The sequence below is a fragment of the Drosophila sechellia genome, chromosome 3L (assembly GCF_004382195.2).
Source record: "Drosophila sechellia strain sech25 chromosome 3L, ASM438219v1, whole genome shotgun sequence".
Classification (NCBI taxonomy): Eukaryota; Metazoa; Arthropoda; class Insecta; order Diptera; family Drosophilidae; genus Drosophila; species Drosophila sechellia.
Window position 1 is genome coordinate 14353164 of NC_045951.1, and position 18085 is coordinate 14371248.

The 18085-nt window shown below is 39.4% G+C and overlaps 3 protein-coding genes across 4 annotated transcripts in view; 2 read left to right on the forward strand and 1 right to left on the reverse strand.

The window, feature by feature from the left end:
• The window catches only part of LOC6605689 (venom dipeptidyl peptidase 4), a 63368-nt gene that overhangs the window by 31088 nt on the left and 14195 nt on the right, over nucleotides 1-18085 (forward strand). The gene's annotated exons all lie outside the window — the stretch shown is intronic.
• On the forward strand, nucleotides 13047-13809 carry LOC6605687 (thioredoxin-2). The gene has a single exon (XM_002030467.2). The coding sequence runs from the start codon at nucleotides 13293-13295 to the stop codon at nucleotides 13710-13712; it is 420 nt and encodes a 139-aa protein (XP_002030503.1). The 5' UTR covers nucleotides 13047-13292; the 3' UTR covers nucleotides 13713-13809.
• LOC6605688 lies at nucleotides 17096-18043 on the reverse strand. The gene has a single exon (XM_002030468.2). The coding sequence runs from the start codon at nucleotides 17948-17950 to the stop codon at nucleotides 17162-17164; it is 789 nt and encodes a 262-aa protein (XP_002030504.1). The 5' UTR covers nucleotides 17951-18043; the 3' UTR covers nucleotides 17096-17161.

Sequence of the window (18085 nt, forward strand, 5' to 3'; positions counted from 1 at the left end):
GCTGTGCCCAACAAGTATAATTAACATTGAAAGCAGAGCGAGTACGTCAAATGAGAAATGTGCAAACAAGTGTGGTTGGATAGTGGGGGTTGGGGGTGGAAAATGTTTTAGGCGCTTGTCGGATGGGGTAGCGGGTTTTCCCACTCACACTCGAACACGTCTGCTCAATGGCCTTTCACGCACACACACCTTTTGATATTAAAATTAAAATGGCAATGGGACCTTCGAGCTTCGGGCATGTTGAAAGTGGGCTACTGATATAGATTTATTCCGGTCGAACTATTAACTTGGGACAAAGCCGCTCATCCTTTTTTCTCACTGCTTAATGGGAGAAAAACCCCAAATCTTATTAAGGCATAATTATGTTTATTGCAACTGTTGCACTGCATTGAACCAGGCTTTTCCATTTGCGGCTTTGTGGACAGTGTGGTTTAGTTTATTTACAATTTGGCAAAACTTTTATGGATCGCCATTTCCGAATAGTTGCACATATTTGCATAGTTGCTAGGCATTCAATTAAATCTGTTTTATATTAGCCTGATTAGGTTGTTAATTAATTTTGAACTATAATATTAACTGATAAGAGCGGTTATTAAATGTACACATGATTAGTTTTTGTTTGACTTTCAGATGTAAATGATTGTTGACGTTGACACTCTAAAAAATATTAAATCAAAACAAAAATGTAATTTTTAATTCATCAAAGAGATTACTACCAGTTGGTATGTTGTGTAACTTACCAGCAATTTGGCCACAAAACGCGACCCAAATGGCCAGTGTTGCATAACACAAAAGTAGCTTCACTAGAAGATTAAATAAAATATACTTTATCCAGCTACTGGACAATCTGCGGCAGCTTAAAACCCAAAGTAAATACCAAAAACTAAAAACAATATCCGCAGCAGCGCGCGGGCCAAAAACCCAAAAACTTTTTATCAAGCGCTTAGTGGCACATCCGACAATTGACAGACAGAGACAGAGGGAGACCGAAAGAGCGAGAGGGCAGATGCCCTAGTCGCGTTGGGATTTGGTTGCAAGTACGCAAGTGGCACTCCAATTAAAATGATTGTCTTAATGCCGGGCAGATCGTCAGTGGCCATTACAACCCGTCGAGTTGATTCATTCAGTCTAGTTTTCGGTTTTTCCCTTTTTTTTATTGAGAGTGCTCCATCCGGCTGTACCACCCATCCATTCATTCATTCATTCATTCGCTCACCCGGTCCGTACAACAAAACTAAAATCATCACTTAATGTGCTGAAAATAACGCACTTGCACGTACTCGACTAATTTATTTGATTACCCTTACAATTACGGCGGGGTTTTATTTTCTTCTGTAGTCCTCGAGACAAAGAAACGAGTTTTCGAGTGAAATTCCAAGGTGACGATGGGCATGCCTTTGTCTAATTTATTTTTTGAAGTTTACGTGGAGGTCACAACTTTTGTACGTTGAATTAGTTTGTGTTCTACACATTAGTCTAATCGGATTTTAAGGTTTATGGCCAAATGCCTGGCAATTGCATTATCTAATCGGAGTATTATGTGAATCTTGTGCTTGGAAGTGTGTGGGCCATAACTTTGGAAACCACGATAAGAAGCACTTATTTATGGTCCTTAATTGAGATTAGCTGAAAACTTTAAATCAACTTGAAATGGTTTGCTTAGCAGCAAAGTAGTTTTTGTGATCCCAAAATCATTCAGCATTTCCTAATGAAAATAACTTAACTTTCACTCGATAAGCTCGAATTTTCTCAGAACTGCTGACTACTAATATAACTACTACTGACTACTAATATAATTGTTTATTCTTTCACTTTTACGTAAAAAGTAACACTTCTTTTGCTGAAATTAGCTTCGACAATATAATTTTCCGCCAGTTCTCCCCTTTTCTTTATTAGTTCCCCACTTCATCCCAATTGCACTCATTATGTCGCACTTGTCCGTCAAAGTTGCAGCTAATTTTCCCCAGCTCAGCAGAAGTTGAAAACTTAATTAACTCATTTCTCAAATATGCACCCCAGGACACCCTCCCTTCTCTTTCAGTTTTTTGAGTTATTTGGCTAGATTTGACATTTAAAATAAATTTACCAACGAAATTGGACAAAGTTTCTGGGGAAACTAACGAGTTGAAGAACAACGGAATGAAATGCAATACCAATCAAGTTGGCCATATAAATCACACGCTATGTGACCAATCACTGATAGCACAAATACCGACAATTCTAGTATGATTAGAGCGGTATTATCTAATCCATTCTTCAACTCATAAATTTGTTCACATGAATCCGAGCATTAGTTTGCTGCTTACAATTATCCAGAAATTCAGAACGGCATTGACTTCAAAGGGGATTCACCCGGCCAGCATTACTGTATCTGACTAATGACGATTAAATAGATGGCCAAAGCACAGACGTATCTTGTATCCACTTATTTGCATTCAAATTACCATTGAAATTATCATTGGGCACTCAAATTTCAATGCTTGAAATGCCGGAGAGAGAAATTGTTTGGGCGCGAGCAAGCAAACAAAAGTATCTCGAACATGTTTGCCAAATGACCAAAAGACAAAGACTCAGTCCTATTTGATAACCTATCCCACTCGAATTTCTCCAAAACGGTTTCTTTTTTTCTTCGGCTTGAGTTGTAAACATTTGCTCAAAGCAAAACTGGAAGAGACCCAAAAGCGGGCTCAAAATCAATATTTAAAGTGCAGGCAACTATTTTTGGAGGCCTGTCGTGCACAAAAAGAAATTTAGTCTGGTAAATATATATATATTTCATCGCTATAGAGTTCTATTATTCCCCTAACTAATTGTAAGAATTAGTATAAGTGTCTGTATTATAGTTTTCCCAAGACAATCGTGCTCCCTATAAGTTAATCAATGAAAAAGTCTTCAAGTGTAGAAACTAAAGATTTTATTGGGTCTACATCGTATCGCTGTGGTCCAACCATTATGGATATGTGTGTTTGTGTTTGCCCAGAAGAACAAAAGGAACTTTGCAGCAAAACCTTGGAAAAGTTTGTTGTGCGAAAGAGACCGACAGATGTAAGGAGAAAGAGCACGCACGACTAACGACTGTTGCTAATTTGTTGTTTAGGCCCTAGTGGTTTGTTTTGATTTTGTTTGCTTTTATTTGAATTCCCTTGTGGTTGCATTTTTTTTTCTGTTTTCATATTAATTAATAGTTTTGTTTTTCTTTGCCCATTGTCATTTTTGGCAATGAGCTCCGGGCTTTTTGGCTTGATTAGCCCTAGAAATGAAAATCAAGGATTTAAAAATGTAACTTTACTTCGTAGCCAAAATGGTACAATTCAAGCTTAAAAGTATTTTCTTCCGGTCTTAAGGTATCTTTCAATTAATCTTTCAATTTAATTTGATTGAAAATTTCCAAGTTTATAATCCTTTCCGGGCAAACTTATAATCTTTGAAGTTTTGCCAAAAGTTTGTCACTTGAAAAAATGTTTTTTCCTGCAAAGGAGCAATTCAGCAAGAATGTTGTAAACTTTCTTTCAAGTGGCTGAGCCAGAAAAATTGTATTCAAAAGTAATAAACTTTCGAGGGCACCATTAGACCAATTAACTTTTATCGCCTAATGTTATTATAATTTGTTAGTGACCTTTGACCGTTCTTCATTGTTAGTCACTCACTTATTATTATAATAACCAGCTTATCACTTCAATGAAAGTCTTTTTGTTTGGCACTTTGTTGACAGCTCCAGATAAACTGGGTGTGGGCGATGGTTCAGAGCCATAAATTGGCCAAGTGACTCGTTGGCAGGCTTATACATGGCTTTATCGCACTGGCCATATGACTTTGAAGAACTGAATACATTATAAATCAAAATCTTGTGAGCAAGTAAATAAAACGCAGACAAATAACTTGCTTGTGATAAGAGATAGGAAATTGGACGCTCTGAGTGTGTAAAACTGATTCTATACTTTAAGTTATTGTGTTGTAATGAAAAACTGAATTATCAATTCTGTTGTCTCTGCCGATAATTGCAAATTGATATTCCATAATTTGCGTCTCTTAGGCTTCTATTTTCATATTTTCACATCACAATGATTCCCAGTGATTCCTTTAATCTCCAGCTGAATTCCCAAAGGACATTTAGTCTGAAGTGAAGCTCATCTGGCTTGTGGTTTTCTTTTCAGCAACTTCCTTATCTGTACAAAAGACTCGGCCAAATTTTCTGGATTTTTAGCTTCAATTATATGAATATAGTAAATATTTGATTTTATTGTTGGTGTTTTGAGGTGGCTTAGAGTTTCTGCGTAACGATGCTCTGGAGCATTTTTCGCCAACAAGATTTTCCGCCTGCAAAGCTTTTTACTTACTAAAATTGGAAGTACCACAAGTTTCCTTTTTCTGGCCAACTTTTTGTTGCCATTAAAACTAGTTTAACTACGCGGTATGAACATGACGGGATTAATTTTTTCATTTCGCCGTGCGAAACTTGACCCAAGTTTTTTTTATTACCCTCCACTTGCTTATTAAATGCAATCTCCTCTACGTGTAGGCGACATTAATAAGCTGGAAACATACATACATACATACATATATTTGCGTGTTTACTGCGCGCAAGGACATTGTTAAAGTTGACAGCCAGCCTAGATCCTTGCTGCATTACATTAAATTAAATTTATATGCTTATTTATGAACTTGCAACAATGAAATATTTTTGCGACAAATAAAACTTGAGCCCAACGAGCTGGAAGAAGGGGGCTAAAAAGAGAGCGCCAGATGTGCTGGGCCCAACAGAAAGAGAAAGGTGGCTGCCGTGCGAAAGAGAAGGCATCAAGAGGTACGGCCAGTTGTAGTTTGATGGCTTTTCTGAATGGCGTTGGGAAAATTGAAGGGAAGGAAAAGTTTGGTAGGTGGGTGGGCTGGCTTTATGCCCAGCTGTATGCCTCATAAGTGTATTTTTGATAGCCATTTAAGTATTTTCCATTATTGCTTTTCTGAAATGAATTTTTGACTTACTCCTGTCATCGTTTTGAAACTTCGATGTGGAGCAAATGATCATATTCATATTTGTGCGAATGTAGGTATTAAACCGGAAAAAGGCCAGCGTAAAAGATTGCAGTCCTTAAATAAGAACGGTAAAGTGGAGCCTTAAGTCCGAGTTATGGTCTCAATGTAATAAATAGCATACACCTTGAATTCTTATGAAATTCAAGGACGACAACTCCAATCTATACAAGCTGTAGATTTTATAGCGCAAATTTAAACTTTGTTAAGCTGCAGCTTCTTAAAAAGAAACTTTAGTTTATCACCTTTATGTATGTCCTGATTACCATGCTTTCCACTTCGATTGGCATACAAAATAGTTTCTGCGTGTCCAAGAGAAACTTGAAAATTTAATTAGATTTCACACTTTCGCCACTTCAATACCGATCCTTAACCCTTCTTTGCCACACAACGGCACCATATATAAGTACCACAATTGCCATGGTGCAGCCTAATTGAGCCATTTAATTGTCATATAAATCTCGAATTTTATCGCTTTGAGGCAGCCAAAGGAGCAACCTCAAAGCCAGAAGCTCCAAGGAGACAAAAAAGGTGACGGGGTAGCAATAACAACTTTAATTTGACTTCCTTGAACTTGAGGAGTGCTGCTCCATAAGGAGTGCTGCTTGTTGTATATCGTAAACATTTACGATATTCAATAAACTTTTATTTCCGATGTGGGGGCAGACATTTTAAAGTTTTTATATTTTTTCCCAACGCCTTTGGACAAACTGGCGCTGGTAAAACAGTTAATTGAAGTGCGTACTTGAGGGCAGAAATGGCTTAAAATGGGTGGAAAAAGGGGGAAAGCTTTATAGACTCTTGGGCAGTAGTTGGCATCCCACCGTTTGTTTTTTTTTTTTTTGGTATGGTTCCTCTAAGCTGTTTCTCTGTTCTCTTTTTGCGCCTCTTTTGGCCATTTTTTTAGCCAACTGAGCTGCAACTCATGAGCGGACAATTTGCAGCCGTCGAGTCAGAATCGGAACCGTTTTCCACATTTAAAAATATTTTTTTGTTTCAGCTCGTTTCTGCTTGCCTGCCCTACAAATCCCAAAAGCTGTAAATGGAATTCGTTGCAGTTACTATGCCCTTTAAGAGGGTCTAATTGTTTTTCCAAAGGGATTGCGATGAAAAAGTTACGCTCTTCTCTGTTAAATAACAGCAGAAGGTGGAAAGGATTTTAAAAATAAAACAGTAAAGATTTTATATTTGAGTTGGTTTGGAATCAATTCTTTTTTATCCTTGCAATAATTTATATTTTTTAAATAACATCTTCAGAGACTTTAATTAGCTTGCAATTAAAAAAGGAAACATTTTACTGAAATGAGAGTTTTTGGCGCGTAAGGAGTAGAGAAATTTCCTTTTTGGTATATCCGGCCTAACTTTTTTCCAACTTTCTGCTCACCCTCCCGCTAGAAAAGATTTCTTTCTTGTGCCAAGTTGACTTAAAGTTCTGCAATTCGGTTCGGTTATGATTCCATTTACTCGGCCGGCAATTTCCATAGATTGTGGTTGTAATTGCTGCACGTTTTTGTATTAGCCTCATTTGTGAGCATGGCCCCCATATGAAACGTGTTCCAGCGCCCGAAAGTCGGCTGCAGTTCCCAGCTATTCAGCGCCTTGGCATGTTTGGTCTCCTTTTGGCAACTTTCTATCTCTTTCGCAGCAATGTCCTGGCAAGCATTTTAAACTCTTGGCAGGCGAACAGAAGGCCGGGCAGAAAACGAAAAGGGAATGGCAGAACCAATTGCAATGCTCATTGCCAGGCTGTTGACATTTTAATAAAAATTATTCGTCGCATTGCAGGGGAATCGGTCGGGGGAGGCGTGCGGAATGCAATCGGCCTGGATGAAAGGACCTCAAATGAAATAGGGGCTTGCAGAGGCTGGAAACGAGTAGATAAATGATTTAAAAGCGCATTTATTGCCAGCAAAATGTGTGCGAAAATTAATGCGAGAGCAACCATTCAAAGAATCCGTAATGAAAACCGATAAACACTAGCAATGCTGCTTTCCAAGCGAATGAGCACAATAAAACGAAATGTTTATGATTAAAAAGTAAAATCCTAAAGAGGATTTAAGGCCTTGATATTGATGATAGTTTTGCACAATGATTGGGTTTAATATATTAGTAATAATTCAACACTCAAACGGATTAATTTTAATAAATCTTACAATATTATTCTCAAAGATTTAATGCTTAAATCATTTGAAAATACTAATATTATTCGCCAATAAGATAGTTTTCTGCACTTCCCTATTATAATAATTTTTAAAACACCCACTTTCTCCACTTTCTATTCTTAATTTGTTAGACTTCCCGCACACTTGGCTAATTTACGACATAATTAAAAAACAAATATATATCCAGCCAATATTTATTCTTGTTCAATTTGACAACTGGCGTCAGTAACAAAAAAGTAAAACGGGCCAAGTGTCGGTCTCTTGAAATATTATATCGAAAAAATTGCATTCTGAGACTCGTAAATCTGCACACAAAAAACGCAAACACATTGACCTCCAATAAAGTGAACATTTTTTCGCATTAAATGGGAGCAAAGACAACAACAATTGAATTGACATAAAGGAAAAAATGCCAAATGCAAATGAAAAAAGGAAATCAAAGTTCGCAGAGAAAATAAGATGTACGCAAATAAATTGCATTATCGTTGATTTGCAAAAAAATTTATAGCATATAAACAAATTGCTGAGGCAACAAATCTATTGCTTGGATATTTGTGTCTGCGGAAAAAATTGCAAAGCGACTACAACGAATATCAAAAGGCAATCAAATCCTCAAATAACCCCAGAAGAAAGAATTTTGTGTAATATAATTCACTTTTACTGTAGGGACACCAAGCATAAAAACCCCAAGAAAAATAGGAGAAAGGGAACCGCTGGCATGGGTGCATGAAATATTGGGATTGTTGGTCTAAAGCTTCGGCATTAGTTTGCCATCCAATTTATTTAACGAAAAAAAGAACCTAGCTTTGTTTGATAAGCTATTCAGAAATAATTTCAAAAAACATCAATAAAATATAAAAAATGGATCTTAGAAATCGAATTCAATTCTACTATAGCTATAGGGAAGGTAAAGTAGAGGTTAAGTAACTGTTCCATAAACAAAGACTTTGACTGCCAGTTATAAACTCTACAATACAATTTACAACTGATAGATGAAATTATCAGGTCATGTTCATAGACCAACTATAAAGATTGTGGCATCGATAAAAGTCTACGACAGCTCCCTATCGAGAACTGAACTAGAATTAATCTAAGCAATACCAACTCGTGTTGCGTATAGATTGCGTTCGCCAGTTCTCTACCAGCACCTCCAATTATCGCAAACAGCTCTGGAACCCCTTCAACAAACGAACCCGAGAGCTCTCCAGTCCTTAAATATTTCCGCACAGTTTGCTTTTGCAGTACTTGCACTTTTCAATGCCGCCGTGGTCCCAAGCCACTGACTAATTTTTGCTTTTACCCCTTTTCCGGTTAGGTAAGGGTTATCCCTGCCAAACATAAATTCTGTTGGGTCAGTTCAAGCACGCACGAAAATTAAAAAAAAAAAGGTGGAAAGTAAAGTGAAAAGAATGGATGAAGTTGAAAAATTGTTTGGGTTGCTTGGCGAAGAGGGTAACAATTCTCAAGGACCCCGGAGCCTTAACCTTGCCGGGTAACTAATGGGTTAAGGCTGCCGAATTCGTGCATTCGGATTCAAGCAGCAGCAGCAGCGTACAATTCTCGTTAGGCGGTATACCAATTGACACTGAATTTAATTCCGCATGAAGTGTTTCGCCATAGCCTGACATTTGAATTGGTAATTCCTGTGCCAGAGATGCCACCGCGATTCGGGTGCCAACCAACAGCCACACTCCTCCTTGCCCCTTTTGGGCATATCTACGCACACCATACAACGGAAATTGCCTTTTTTGCGCGACTTCCGCTTCTGTGCGAGTCCCCTTCTCCCCTCACGCTTTTTTCCCACCCAGCATTCGGCGATACTTCAGTAAGTGACAGCTTGCCATTGCCTCATCATGGAGCTACACTTATGAAAAATCTCTGCCAATCGGTAAAAGTAAATATATACAATATTAAATAATATTTTATATATAAATAAATATAAATATAAATATTTTACAATATATCTCACTAAAATATTGGCACACAAAAAGAAGAAAGACGTTAAATTGAAAAGGAACATATGTTAATATTTAAAATTTAACTTTAACTTTTATATTTTTTTTAAATGAAATATGTAAGTGATTCATATTACAGCAATTTAAATTGTCGCATTTGCTGGGATTGCATTGCACTTACCTTTCTAGTTTTTTAAATATTTATATAAATCCTTTTTTTAGTGTGATTCTGTACCTTCAGCATGCTCCTGCTCCAGTTTCTAGTTTCAGCAACACTTGGCATGCCACGCATAATGCTGTCAATGTCAATGTAACGTGTTAATTTCAAAGTGGTTTAGTTTGTTGACGCAGCTTGTTAGGAAGCAAGGAAAGGCTATGGAACAGGATCAGGAGCGGGGACAGGACCACGGACCAGGGCAACCCGTTCAGGAAAAGAGCTACTCCTTTCGCCATCTGGGGCGTAAAATGTTGGGGCACATGTGGTTTTCATGCCACTCGATGAGCTCTGTGGGGAGTTACTCGACTGCCTTTATCCTTTTTGCTCACTGCCTGCTGTTGATGATTTCTATCATGGCATTTGATTGATTGAAACTTTTGCCCGAGTCGTGGGTTAAGGGGTTGGAAAAGTGGCGAAGGACTTCGAGGAAAGCTGCTTAGGGAGCTGACGTTTGCTGGTTGTGGCATTTAGTTTATTGAGGCATTTTGCAATCTGTCGGCTAAGTATTGGCAAAATATTTGCATTTTAAAGTGATTAATAATGGGGCAGCTCTTGGAAAGATGGGGTTCGGCCTGCGTCAAGGACAGTCACGTCAGATGTCGATTGCTTACAATTTAAAGTCAGTTGATTATAATCGTATAAGAGGTTGGAGAATACAAAGGATGAAGTTATAATTAATAAAATGGTATATATGTAACATTATTATGAATAATAATATTCTATCAATAATTGAACTAACAGATTCACAGATTTTTTAATAACGATAACGTTTATAAATATTTAATTTCTCTAAATGTCCTCAATGACTTCAACAGAAGTTCTGCCTAGCCTTCAATCTTGAATAAAATCCTTCCTCTAGGTTGTGAAATAATAAAATAGGCCTACTGTCACGCGGCTAAGTACAGTCGCCGCAATTTCCATGGGGTCGATAAGTACCCCGCCAAGTCTGAGCCCGAATGAAGCAATTCCAATGAGTTGCAGCCTCCCAATTTGCGGATTCTCACCAAAGCCCGGACATAAAAGGACTTCTGGCTGCCAAATTCAGTAGGCGAATGCAAATCCCATTCACACGGTTGCGCCGAACAGAAAACCAACAAAAGTCGGGCCCCACATTAGCAGCTTGTAAAAACTGTGAGTGCTCCAAGCCAAGGGCCGTGCTTGTATTCCTGTTTATGCGCCAACGCCTCCTGTTACTCCTGTTTATCCTCCGCCCGAAAGCCCCCTAAAAAGGACCTCCTCCACACGCCCAAGCTCATTACAAGGCTCAGCACCGCCAAATGCCAACTGTCATGTGGTTAGGGGTAAGCCCAAGTTCGGTAGTCCCAGAAGCAGAACAACAGGAACAGCTAGGGGAAAATGCTGGAGCTGAGTGCCTGGGAAATGGGGGAAAATCTCCAGATTCGGTTCGAGCATCAACATTTTTGGCAGCAAATAAAATTTGCTTGTGTTTTCGAGAGATTTTCGTTGACAAAAGGCGTCCGTGGCAGGCAGGAATGGGAACTATACTGTGCTCGTCCTGGCTGGCAAATGAATGTGCAATGCTGCACAGAAAGAAACTCTGAAGAAATAACAGGATTAACAATAAATATTCCTCAAGAGTTGTATTACAAAATAAGCTCTAAAATGAAATGCATATTTATAGCAAATATGTTTAAAGTTGCAATTGTGGTCTTAGGAGACACAGTAGTATTTCCCTCAGTGTCTCAATATGGGAAACGGAAGTAAGGGTGACAGGAAGTGTGTGCCTTTAGCCCAAAGTTCGACGCACTATAAAATCGAAATGCAGGGACTTTCATTGTCGCCCGACGGAGCTCATAAACTTGTTAACTTAAATTGCCGTTTGGGTGTCGGTGTTGGTAGTTGGGCTTGTCTTCTGCTTTCAGTGTTTTGTGTTCGGATTGTTCATCATTTTGTCAGCCAGCATCTGGCATTGACATGCCTAAACGTGCTCCGTAACACCAATTCCGTTGTTGTTTCGGAAAACAAAAGCCAATTATGTGGCCCGCAACGCACAAAACCATCTGCTGACCTGCAAGCCGAGAGCAGAAAGCCAAAGCCAAACTGCAGAAATCCTGAAAACGGCACACTTAGGGGGGCAAATTGCTGGCATTTCATGCTTATCTCAAAACTTCACACTATGACGAACAAATTTCTCAGATTTCCTGGCGGTTTTATGCCTTGAGCTGGGTGTGAAAAATAAGTATAAGTGCATATGCCATATCATAACTATATCCATCAACGTAAAATGCTTCGCACTAAAGGCCAAGGAAATCCATCACGCATTCCGGATCTTCTGATTCAGAGGCACCGAAATTTGATTTGTGACAAGAGTAGAGTAACAGAAATCCCAGCCCCATTTCGACCCCATTTTGTAGTTGACCGCAAAACGCATACATATACGTATGTATTTAATCTGCATGCCAGCCACATGGCGTATGCGCAATAAAAATAACTGTCTATCCGCATAACAGACTAGCCCGAGGAAACTAAAAGTCCACAAGCGTGTTTCGAGCACTTGAAGCAATTTGTCTTGCCAGCTACGTGACTTATTCTACTCGCCAAGTACTTCATCAAAAACACGAATATATGGCGGCCAAATATGTTCACTGGATACTTATGTTATTCGCATGCCCCCCATTTTATTACCTTTAGCATTCGCAACGTTCTGGCGGCGGTTCGAGGTCCGCACTTTCGCTGGCAGGACCGAAAAATCCTTGCTACTACCGGATGTTGAACTGATTGCACAACATGTTGCAGCAGCGTTGCACACGCGGCAGCCATTTCCGTTCGATTCCGTTTCGTTCCGTCGCAAAGCGCCGCTCATTAGGTTATGCAAGTCGCAGATTAAGAGACGCAAAAAACAACAACACCCAGAAAAATATCTTTCTAAATGCAAAAAAAAAAATACAAATTCTACAGCTATATTAAAAAATGAGAGTTCAGTAGAATGGTATACGTTTGAACATATTCTGCCATTGATTCTGGAACCAAATATATTTATGGAATACAGATTTTTGCTCAGTAAGCTCAGATTACCAACGACTATCCCAATGGCAAGTGCCAAGCGCTTAAAGAGCCCAGCCAACAGAATTTTAGAATCAACTGAAAGATACACTTGAAGCGGGCTTAGACCGCAAACAGCCACGTGAACAAAATCCCACACAGTACAAAAAGTGCCAAGTAAAAGAAAGCATGAAAAGATAGCAAAAAGACAGTAAGAGAAAGGCTTAGGTAAACACACTCAAGAGATAACGCCCCCATTGTGGCGAGCAAACATACTACATGGCAACCAAAGTTGAAAGTTGAACGGGGCGAGGGCGACTTAAACACACTCGAGATACTGCGGTGCATTTGTCTTAATTTGTGACAAATGCAAGACAAGGCAAACAAACAGACAGCACTATAAAAAGCTTTGGAATGGAAAGACAAAGCAGTTATGTCCTCTTTAAGCCACCTAAAACATGGCATCTTGAATAGTGGTTGCACATTTAAATTATATGGGTTAAACATGTTCACAACACAACTAATCAACGCGAGCTTATATTATAAATTAAATAAACATAAGAATGAACTTATGTTCCATAGAAAAAAATAAATTTTTCATAAATGAATATATTCTTAAACAATTGAGTAAAATACATTCTTTTAGTTTGGGTTTTTGAAATTTTTATAAGTTAATAGTTATACCCTCAAGCCACTAAAAAGTGTAACTAGGACTAAGAAGAAAAGCCTCAACAACAACATAAACAGGTGCAAGTCGGAAAACGCCCACCGACTGAAAACAAAGCACATCCATTAGCAGAAAATAAAGGGCAACTAGCTAAGAACCAATTGTCACTTACCCTACAGCGCCTAAAAACTCTAAATTTTAAGTTCGAAAAATTGTGGGTAACTTTTTGAAACAAGTTTCTAAAACGACGGTTTCCGATGGCTGCCATGCAGAAGAAGGTCATCATTGTGGATTCGAAGAGTTCCTTCGATAAGCTTATCGATGATGCGGGAACCACCAAATACGTACTTGTTGAGTTCTTTGCCACCTGGTGTGGTCCTTGCGCGATGATTGGTCCCCGCTTGGAGCAACTGGCATCGGATTACTTCGGACGGATGGTGGTCCTCAAGATTGACGTGGATGAGAACGAAGATCTGGCCGTTCAGTACGAGGTGAACAGCATGCCCACATTTCTGATCATCAAAAACCGAGTGACACTAATCCAGTTCGTGGGCGGCAATGTCGAAAGGGTCGTCAGCACGGTGGAGAAATTTGTGGGCAAGGTGGAGGACTCCAAGGAGCACAAGTCGAAAGAGGGAGGTGCTGGTGCTAGTGCAGCTACCGTGCCGAAACTTTAACGCTAAAACATTAACATTCTTGGGGGTCTCTTAGTCTGGTTATCATCATGAAGCATTGATCGAAATTAAAGTGTGTGAAAAAGTTTTGATATACAAATATCTGCTGATATCCGATCTTCCTATATTAACAGCATTTCAGTACTTTTATATTAGGCTTTCAATTTTAAGCCTCAATTTTCTCTTCAAATAGAAAAGTACTTTAAATTAATATACCATCCCCTATTTAACATTTCTAAAAAGCCAATTATATTAGGTATTAGGCAGCAAAGTCATGTCAAAGCAGTAATTTGATCTATGTTCTCTTCGCCAAATATATTTTTTAATTAAATCTGAGTGGTGTTGACCTTAACCGCTGCCACTTTAAGTGGCGCCGTTAACGAGATTCCCAATTAAGTAGATTCCAGCCTGGCTATCTAAAACAGTGCCAACTTCAAGTCCCGCACCCGCCTCGCTGAAAACAAAGAGCCTTTTGTTGTTCGGAGTCCTCATGCCACTGCAATCTTGGATCTACTTTATAGGGAGCCGGCATTGTCCTAAGCCATTGTTAGTGCCCGTAAGCCGGCCATATGTGCGACTCTCGCCTGTCGCTGCCATTATTTCAATTAGATTAATTAAGCCCGGCCCGCACGGCTCAATGCCCGATGTGTGGTGTGAACCAGTGGGATATATTTTAGCAGTGATGCTGGCTGGGCATTGCAGGCCCAAAAATGTAATTACCTGATACCGGCTGAATTGTGAAATCATAACTTCTTTTGACAAACAACGATTAGATTGTAGTCAATTCCCTGACAAAATCATAATTCATGACAATAAAACTTATAAATTAAAAGTCACCAAACACCTGTCAAAACAGACTTTTTAAATTAGTTTGTGAAATGCAATTTAGAAAAAAATGTTTAGAAATTAGAAAATTAATTGGGGAGCATTTTCCTTTAGAGGCATGCAAACCTAAATCATATGAATTCATAAATTTAACAACAACAATTTTTATTGTGAATCAGTTTTCAATTGTCACCACTGCAATCCGCCAACATTGCGGCCCCATCTGGCAGCCTCAACTTTAAATGCGAATCAGCAACAGGACCGGAAATAGTGGGACAAAGAGGGGAACAGTGTGAGCGAGGGAGAGCGATGATATGTCCTTTGGGCACTGACAGCTGTAAACTGACACTTTGTTTTACTCAACCTTCAGCCGACTACAATCCTCTATTTTCATTCCTTTTAACATTCTTAAGGACCTTATTGAAAACTTATGTGCCTTGCCGTATTTTTTATTTTTATTTTATTTTTCTGCCACTTTTTTGAAAGCTCTTGCTTTTGTTTTCGTTATACCGTAAAATCGAAAAGTTTGCCAGCGTTTAATATGAGCAAAGGATGCTAGAGAAAAAGAGAAAAAATCGTGGGAGTGACGGCTTGGGCGGGAAGAGTACAGCGATAATAGAAAGAGACAGCTAGCTGATGCTAGCTTGACTTTCTTCAGCCAGCGACATTTGCATTTTTATTAAAATGAGAAATTGCAGCAGTTGCAGTTGACTGAAATGCTGTCTTCTTCGTGCAGGCGCCACAAGGATGGACAAAGGAGTGGGGCCCGGGTAGGGGTTAAGGTGGTGCAATGGGGTTAAAGCGGGGCTAGATGGTAATGCGCTTTAAGGAATGACACGAACTGTTAAACAATGGAAAATGAAGTTTTTATTTGATAGCATGAACAAATAAGGTGACGTCCGTGTGGGTTTTGCGATCGCGCAATACACAAATATTAAAATGGTCTTTGCCGTTTCAAATATGCAGTGTTTTATACTTCCTAAAACGTCATATGTACTTCTTAATTTATTGGGTTTAATCAATAGTAAACAAGTAACTCGAACTGCTATCGAGCTAAGTATAAATCAACATCAAAATTGATTCAATATTATATAGTTCCTGGCCAGGTGTTAGACATAGATGATTTAGTGTTTAGGATAATTCAAATACTAACAAAACGGTGTAATGTTTCAAGCAATTTCCATTCATCAATTAACAATAATAATAACATTCAAATGATATGTGGTGCAGTGAACAGTGAAACTTTGAGGCAAACTACAGATAAACAATGGAAGTAAATACGAAACCATATGCTCTCGGGTAAAATGGGAAATCGAAGTGGGAGTGTGGCTATAAATTTGGAACTCGACCAATGCCGAGTCTTCGGCTTGCTGCGTTGGCTGTTGAAATTTATATGCCAAGCCCTGCCAGCCTGGTCGAAAGCCAACCCACGCCTCTCCTCCGCCAGGCTTCTCCTTTGTTATGCAAGTTAATCCTTTTTATAGCTATTGTTCAGCGCATCAACACGCCTCCCTTGAGCAGCACACGCAACCGCCCACGCCCTGTGCATTTGTTTCACAGAGGGGGTGGTGAAAATGGGAAAATGGGGGTCTGCCAGCCGAAGGCGGCGAGGCGGGACTTTGGGGGTTAGCAGCAGCTGTGGCACATGTCAGTGCATTTTTCAACGGCTCCAAGAGGCGACACACCAAGCCAACATATTAGCTGCCACACATGCCGCACAGTGGGTTAAGGAAAGAACCAGGATGGTTGGGTAGTGTTGATACCATTGAATATGCACTGTAAACAATCAATGCGTGCTGTCCACATATTTTACATAAATATTCTATAATGTCATAGAAGGACTTGATTATGGTCTTTTAAAATCCTGCATCTATTACCAATTATTATTTATAATAATAAAGTTTTAAATTTGAGAAGTTTTTTCACAATGCAATTCATTACTATACAAAGAATTGTTTATTACGTCTTGAGTAAAACAAGGAAATGTATTAATTTCTTTATATCTACAAGCTGTATTTATAGGCTATACCAACTTTTGATTATTACCTTTCATAAAGTAAATCTCCTATATTTTCTCTCTGTGTGAGATTGGACTGTGGAGCTGATGCATGTGCAGCTACTGCTGATATCCAGAGCTGAAATCTGGCGCATGTTGCGGCCGCAGCAAGTGTTTGTGTGGCATGCCGCAAATTCATTATTATTTTCATCTTCCCACCCCCGCAGCTGCATATAAACACTTTCCCGTATGAAGTGGCAGTGGCTGCTTGGAAATCTAGGGAAAACAATGGAGCAAAAGCTAGATGAAAAGACCTTAAAGACTTTCAACAAGTAGCAGGTCCAGTGGCGGCAACTCGAAAGCAAATTGCTTCCAGTTGTTATGCATTTCAGGAGACTTAACATCTTAGCCTTTTACTTATATGACTTTCGATATATTTGTTTAATTCCATTTAATCATTCTGAGAAAAAGAGTCATTAGGCTCTTTTCGAACTTAGTCAACGAAGATACATTCTTTGCCCGATATTTTCATACTCAGATAGTAATAATTTAATCGAAAATAAACTATACTTTCTTTGAGTCTGACAGAACAATGACTCTTAATTTATTGTAATATAACAAAATTTACAGTTTAAATTGGATACAACCATTCGGTGAGATGACTGGGAACAGTAGGCTTTCTATTCTTGCCATCGATTTGATCCTGTTCCTCATCACTGCTGCACTGGCTGCAATCGCTAACACTATTTGCACGCGGCAGCTCTTGGTCGTTTGGAGCCGAAATCAATTGCTCAGCAGCAATCAATTGCTGCCTCAAAGCAGTTCGGTGTAAGGATGCGGCTCTCACCCTTCGAGCATCAAGTCGGGGTCGAGCATGAGCTCGAGCTATGCCCTCTGCCCGCATGCGATTACGGCCACTTTGAACTTCGAGGGAGGGACGAGAATTTACTAGATCCCGCATGAATTCCGTGATCAGTCGAGTCATTTCCTCGATCTCGCTAGTATAGAGGCGTGCCACACGTTCGAATCGGCCAGAGGGACGGTTGATCACTTCCCGATGAGATCTCAATCGTCTCCTTATTACTTGCCATGGTGGTGATAGAGGTAATTGTGGTCCTGACGGTGAGGACGTAAGGGTAGAATGGGGTCGCAAGTTGGTGGTACCTTCCACAGGTCGCAAGCCGAAAAGTCTGGTATCGAGATCAAGGTTGGATTCTTCGGTTCCTGATGATTGACTGCCATCCACAGTGGTGGTTGATAACGATAGCGATAGCAAGTCCGTATCCGTACCCGAATCCGATGTTCTTGCCAGAATTGCATTGTCATTCAGGTCCTCCGTAGCGAACGATGGAGTCCGTTCTTCCCCAGACTCCTCACTGTCCAACTCATCTACCTCTGCACACCCTTCGATTTCGGACATTTTAAAATTCGGTGAAAAAGGCCAGGAGGGTCAACGAAAAATGAAGTGACTGCTTCAAAGGAGTTCTGAATTGTTGTGTTCAGAGATTTGACGTTTAAATACCGTCCAGAATGACAATAGTATATTTATAAGTAT